The sequence below is a fragment of the Kryptolebias marmoratus genome, linkage group LG8 (genome assembly GCF_001649575.2).
Source record: "Kryptolebias marmoratus isolate JLee-2015 linkage group LG8, ASM164957v2, whole genome shotgun sequence".
NCBI lineage: Eukaryota > Metazoa > Chordata > Actinopteri > Cyprinodontiformes > Rivulidae > Kryptolebias > Kryptolebias marmoratus.
Genome location: NC_051437.1, coordinates 10,775,333 through 10,782,200, shown reverse-complemented (window position 1 = coordinate 10,782,200; position 6,868 = coordinate 10,775,333). Strand labels below are relative to the sequence as shown.

The following is a 6,868-nucleotide window of genomic DNA, read 5'->3' as shown; positions in this document are numbered from 1 at the left end:
CCCCCCCCTCCTCCTCTGAATTGTCCAAAGTAAATTTATGTTCCATCCGTAGAAAGAAATAAGCTCCTTTTATTTAAACTTTAGATTCAGAGACGCTCTGTTCTGTTCAGTGGGGTGGTGCGGATAAATCAGAAAGCTTAGGAAGCCGTGTTATTGGTGTGATCGTTTACAATAATGCAAGCAAACAAATATCTCCACTAAAGAATAGTCGAGCCTATCACGTAAAAGAACACACGAATGGCCAGAGCATCAGGTCAAATTTACTGTTCAACCAAAACATCTGGATGTAGAACAGTTACATTCCTTTATCCAATGTTTTGTGCTCACAGTGCATTTTTTGGTGCACTGCAGTTAATAAAAGCAACACAAGCTTTCCGAGTAGGAAAAAAAAAAAAAGTACAAAAAGGTGTAAAAGTACACAATCGATGGCACTAACATGCAGCGAGTGTATAACAAAGTCTGCTACTTCCCCTCCTGTGCTCAGACCTGCGTTCTACGGACGCCCGGGGTTTCGAGTCATTGTCTGTGCTGAGTGCGCGTGAGAAATCTCCCCCGGGAGTTCTACAAAACACCAACATGGCGGCGGCGATCTGCTGGGACGCGCAGCGTTCCTGCTGAGGACAGCAGCGCGGTTCTGACAGAGAGTAAACGCGGCGATATCGCTGACCCTGCAAACATCCTCCAGCTGTCACACGGAGCGCTGAGCTTCCGTCCCTCTCTGTCCTCACAGGGAGTCAAACAAACAAAAACAAACTAAAATCTTACAGATCACCTTGTGGCTTTAGGAAAAGGAACAGAGACTACATGTAAGAGGCTATTGTGTTTGATTTTCACTTTTCCATCTTTTTAGAAAACATAAGTTCACTCGTTGAGGAAACAAAAGTTCAGCGCCCGGACAGAGTGGTGGAAGTACTGAAAGGTCATGTAACCTTTGATTACAGTGTCAAGTATTGTAAATGACAGCGCAGCTGTGTGGACCTCCCACCCTCTCAGGCCCGGATACAAGCGGCGGTTCAGCTTTTGTATCCTCTCCTGCAGCAAGTCGGCCCATGGCTGTTGTAACCGGCCCTCCAGAGCCAGCTGATCAGCCCTGTGGGAGAGCTGATGTTCGAGCCGAGCCCAAATGTTTCTCTGGGGAAAGACTGAAGGATCTGACTGACAGGAGGACCTCAACATGAAGCAGGCGGTCCATGGACTCGTGACGTGTGAGGATGGGTGTCGTCTGAATGAAAGACTGGACTAAGATGCTGCTGCTTCAAAGTGGCCAGTTTGGGTTTTTTTTGTTGAAAGTCATAGCCTTTTTTCACGGTTTCGTCTGGTAAAACTGCATTCTTGGTCGTGCGCAGTTTGGCTCATTTTGTACCCGCCTTGGCAGCCCTGGTTTAGAATTCGGCCTGCTGGAGGACGCTTTTAAAACGAAGACAAGCAGATGTGGACCAGTTTCTCAATAGTTATTTTTATTTATCCAGAGTGTCGTTTTTTTAGACCTGAACATTTGCCTCAAATGTTCTCCCATGAAAGTGTTAAAATACAGCTTTTAGCGCTCCTTAGACGGGTAGGAGACCCACAGTGACTGTGTGGCTATTTCAAGAGAAAAGTCAACATACAATTATTTCAACAACAAAACATCTACAAGGCACTCTTTGTGACAAGTGACCTTTCTTCACCGTTCTGAATGACAGTCAGGTGCTCTGGCATCTCACCGTTTGAGTCACTATCTACCGTTTTTGTAGCTCAATCCTAAGAGGAATAATAAAATAATCCTATGTTAAAAAGAGTTAAAACAACAACCATGACTTTAACATGACCTACTTTTCTTTAAAAACCTGTTTATTTAATGGAGATGTCTGCATGTGTGGCAGCAAAAATCCAGAAGCCCTGCTCCTCATCTGTGCTCCACGCTTCACTGGACGAAGTGACATATCCAGCTTTAACACGGGACGTGAATCCACGACAGCAAAGTCACAATCTGATCAAGAATTCAGTTTCCTATTGGCAGTGAAATGAGAGTCTTGCCCACTTGCCAGAGAGTGTCACTCAGCCTGCTCCCGACGGGCGGGATTCCTCGCCTCTGCTCCCTGATGAATGCCAATTGTGCATTTTCCCGGCAGGCCTAATCCAAGCCGGCCCATCTTGGATGCATCAAGCTCAAACGCGTATCTCCAGTTTCATCGACGTGCCTGGATGGTGACTTCCGAGGCTAATGCGTCCCGCGTGCCCTCCCTGGTGCTGGCACAGCACCCGCCTGGGATGCTGCGCCTTATTTGGTGACTAAAATCTGAGGACTCACCTCCTGGCGCTTGGGGACCCAGCCACGCAGGGGGGTGCAGACTGTCCTTCGTCTTACTGGGGGGTCTGAGGTCATTCGGGAGGGCAGATGGATTTCGCTGAAGGACAAAAAAATAATAAATTAAATAAAAGAATCAAAGTTTACTCACATGTTAACCTCCAAATAATACCTGTAATGAATCATCCCTTTAGCTCAACAGCAACTGTTTGAGTGTTCATGGCTTACAGTGATGGTGGAAGTCTTTGTTTCTACAGAGCTCATATAATATGAGCAGGCAGCTGAGAAGCACAGCTAATATAAAAGACTTGACATTGATAAAAAAGCTGCCTAATGAATGACATATAAAAAAGAAGTAAACTCGCATTCCTTGAAGGACTTGAAGGCGTCTAGTGCCTTGCATGGCGAAGTTTTCAACAGACCTTTTAGGCTACCAACACACCAAATTTACGTTCGATATTTGTCAAATTGACTGAGTTGTTGCCATATTTGTGTTTGCTAGACACCAAAAGTTAATCAACTGTACATGTACAACTAATAATTACTTTGCGAGAGTTTCATTAAAATCCGTTCAGCCATTTATAAGATAATTTGCTAACAGACCGACAGGGTTCACTTCCACAGTTATTGGCAAAGTTTTCAACAGAGACCTCATGTGATCTGTTAGCAGTCAGAGTGTGTGCTGGGGACGACTCTCAGCTACTGCCACGCCAGATTTTAGCTCAATATCTGCAAAATTGACTGAGTTAGAGCCATTTTTATGTTCGCTGAAGTCAATAAGCTGCGGCGGCCATCTTGAATCATACCGACTCCAAAAGTTAATCAGTTGTAGATGCACATCCAGCGATTACTTTCTGAGAGTTTCATTCAAATCTGTCGGGTGGTTCATGAGATATTTTGCTAACAGAAAGACACACAAACAAAACATGCACATATACAGACAACATGAATTCATGGGAGCTGTCACAGAACTGTGGGCCTTTTTACTGGAACAATTTGCAGAATGCATAAAAACAAGTTAACAAAAGAAAAGTGTTGAGTTGAAGAATTATGACCTAAATTATGAACTAATTATGAGCTGCCAGGCCTTAATGAGTGTCTTTGACTAAAATGTAAAATAAACAGTTTATCTTTAATGTCACAGAAACCAGGTCAGATTTTATTTGTGTGCAGCGATGTGACTCAGTTTGTATGTTTTTATTGAGCACAACTTCTAAAGCAGCCAATACAGAAAGAAATATGCCTTTTTGGTTCAGAAACACTAGAAATAGAGACAAAAAAATAAATAATAATAATAAGAGGATTTGTGTTATTAGTACCTGAGGTAGGACACTGTTGGAAGACTGTGTGCCGTTCTCATCTGAGGAGACAGAAAACGCAGAGTTACAGATCATCTTCAGACTGTTAGCACAAACTCTGGGCTGAGAATCAGGAGGTGATTTAGAATAAAATCATGTTTTATGCACGCCGCCATCATCGCCTACACGCCCCCCTGCCTCCCCGATGGCTGACGTGATGAAGCTGTTCTTAAAAAACATGGAAATCTATTCATTCAACATTTATACTCAAAAAGGGAAACTATTCTTAATCATGATTTATCCTCAAAGCTGAAGAATGAGCCCTCCCTTCCTTCAGCCGAGAGACGTTTTTAACTGGTTTTGCGTTTTGTGAGGCCGACTAAACTGGAGGGTCCAAAGGGGACGTTTTTACAGCTCGGGATGAAAATGGCTGCTTCGTTCAATCCTAATTAATCCGATTACAAGGGGTGACCAGTGTGGAGGCTGGTTACATTCAGGTTTTGTTTGATTCAACAGAGTTAGAAATATCTGTTTGGAATTGTTTTTTTTTTTTTTAATGTATCAGGAAAAAAAGGGGGATACACAGGTAAAATGTGATTAGTTTACTTAGTATCAGGGTTGGGGGTTCTCATCTATTTTTTTAGATGCTTCGCAGACATGGGTGATTCTGAATCTATTTTTGATTGATTCTGTCAACATCAGTCTGCGCTGCCACTTCAAGGGAGGTGCTGTGGCAGAAACATGTCGCAGTAAACCCTGAACCCTAATGAATATGTCCGTAAATAATAGCTGAAGTTATCATAACTTAAGTAACAACTTTGAAACGTTTGATTTGTGTATAAATTTCCAGCACTAAACATGATGCTAATCACATTAGCTTTTCTATGGCGTTTTCTATGTTAAGTTAGCATCTATGCTAACTGTTGGTCGCTCCTGTTTGTTTATTTACAAACCGGGTAATCACAGATAATCGAGACGCATCAATAATTGTTTTATCATCACATCACAGCCCTCTGAATGGTAACCAGTTGAGTCGTAAAGATTCCAACCCCTACTCCAGATTTATTTTTTAAACAACACTAATTGGAAAGCCCCACATTACTCCCTCCCTAAAAGCAAACAGGGACCTTTATTGGACTTGGACTCCTGGCTGGGTGGTGGGACTTTGGTTTGTGCCGTCAGCAGCAGCTCATACGTGTGATCCTCCTCGTCCTCAGCTGGCTCCCCCCTTTCATCGATGCTGCTGCTTGTAAAGAGGGCCTGACAGAACAAAATAAAAAAACAAAACAAAGCACAAATAAGGAGCTGCAACAGGAAGCTATTTAGCATTCAGAGGTGGTAGTACATGCTGTAAATGTCTCCTTCGGAAACTCTCTGAAACTGTTCCTGCATCCTCTGAGGTCAGCCGCGATTTTAGACCAGACTCCCCCCCCCCGTCCCTCCTGCAGCACTTAGATAAATATTTCGTGAGATGCGATGGACTGAGCCGCGAGGAAGAGAGAGAGACATTCTCAGTAAAGCGCCATCCTTTTCTGACAGCCTCCTGTTAGCGTTTTACTAACAAACCGTGTCAAGCCTTGTCTGACCACCACGACTGCCTGTAAGCTGCTAAAAGAGGAGGGAGAATCTATGATGCTGGAAGGTGTATGGTCTCGTAGCTTTGTGACCTCACCTCTGAGCTCATCTCCTCTTCATGACCAGGACCAGGATGTGATGATTGGACAGGACGGTCCTTCTGTGAATGGATGAATCGTTCAGTAAATTACAAGCTGCTAACCATTCTGTTATTATTATTAATGTATGATTATTGCTTGGATATGAAGTGCAAGTCCTCATGGTTGTCCAAGAAGAGTGAAGCTGGAGTTAGATGCAGAGTGTACAACTGTCTCCCTCTAGTGGGGGCTCTGGGCCTCCCACAAAAACCTGTGAGTAGGTCTCAGTGTTTGTGTGTGTGTGACGCACTGGAAGTTCGGCTAACCTTGCCAACTTCGCTATCGGGCCGTCCCGAGTCCCTGTCGGAGGACTTGCCGCTGGTGAGGCTGTCCAAAGAGTGGCAGGAAGTGGCTTCGAACAGAGCTTCGTACGGGCTCTCCTCCTCGGGGCCTGGGGCCATCCCTGAGATCAGCTCCGTCACCCTCTCCAGGTCGCCTGTAAAACAAATCACAAACAAGAAAACTAAATCAATTACTACCCGGGCTTTAAAACACTTACGCTAAAAACATTATCGAGAACATTAGGATTTTATGAGATTTAAGATTTAAAGAAATTCACTGATGCCAGTCCGTTTCCTGATTAGGTTCTGATCACATCCTCTACGTTAACTCAGAGCCATGGCCCCCTGTCCGCAACAGCATTTTAATGATTCGTGTTCACCTTTAAAAGACTTGTTTTTTGGGCTCATTAGAAAAAAAAAAAACTAAACGTTTAGTAAATCTCACCCTGCTTTCTTGGACTGGGACTCTCCTGGGGTGGAGGGATGGGTGGAGGGGGTAGGTCAATGATGGGGGTTTTTCCAGACATGTGACCTGCAACAAACAACAAAGATCATGTCACAATAACATCCAAAAAGGTGCTTTCCCCCCGCAGCTCCCTGGTGCATTTTTTTTTTTTTTACCATAAATGAGAGCAGCTATTTCCCTGCTTTTCTTTGAGGGCATGTCTTTGACAGTGTCCAGCGCTGTCAGGCCCTTCTGGTCCACGATATTCACATCGATGCCTGGCGAAGAATGACAAAGCGTCGGTCCGGACCGGAAATTCAAGGCTCGAACGTGAGATTTAACAGCACTGAGATCTGACCTGCACGGAGAAGTTTCTGCACGATATCTCTCTTCCCAAACAGGGCTGCTTCGTGGAGGGCACTGCCTTTCTCCGTCTGCCCATGAATAAAAAAATTAATAAATTATCCTAAGCATAAAGGCAAGAAGTTTGACAACAGGAGAAAATACATTCTAAACACGACCCACAAAAAAAAAGTGAAATTGCTCTCTAGACGAATCACTAAATCCTACTCCGGCACCAACACTTGAGGAAGATAAACAGGGTTTGGCAACCACCGGATTTATGCCGGCTACACAGCCGACAATTATGTGGTTGGAGGGGAAAAGTTGATTATTTTCCAGCTCACAGGGCCATGCTAATTGAAACCTGCAGGATGTAGGGCCTAAAGGATGCAGAACAGATTCCACATCCTCGATTCAAAGGAAAGCGGGGCAGAGTGAGGGGAAAGTGTATCCAGACAGATGGGAGGCACAGTTTGATGCAGAGACGGAGCCTGGGGGGCCCA

General features: G+C 44.3%; 1 protein-coding gene across 12 annotated transcripts in view; it reads right to left on the bottom strand.

Moving 5' to 3' along the window:
* LOC108232044 (ankyrin repeat and SAM domain-containing protein 1A) overlaps window positions 1-6,868 on the bottom strand; it is a 66,687-nt gene that overhangs the window by 32,734 nt on the left and 27,085 nt on the right. For all 12 annotated transcript variants that reach the window (XM_037976906.1, XM_037976910.1, XM_037976909.1 and 9 more), the window contains 8 exons: window positions 6,382-6,457; window positions 6,200-6,301; window positions 6,024-6,110; window positions 5,564-5,733; window positions 5,258-5,320; window positions 4,713-4,845; window positions 3,607-3,647; window positions 2,291-2,387 (listed from right to left, as the gene is read on the bottom strand). In XM_037976906.1, coding sequence (XP_037832834.1) covers window positions 2,291-2,387; window positions 3,607-3,647; window positions 4,713-4,845; window positions 5,258-5,320; window positions 5,564-5,733; window positions 6,024-6,110; window positions 6,200-6,301; window positions 6,382-6,457 — 769 coding nt within the window. The remainder of the gene's footprint in view (window positions 1-2,290; window positions 2,388-3,606; window positions 3,648-4,712; window positions 4,846-5,257; window positions 5,321-5,563; window positions 5,734-6,023; window positions 6,111-6,199; window positions 6,302-6,381; window positions 6,458-6,868) is intronic.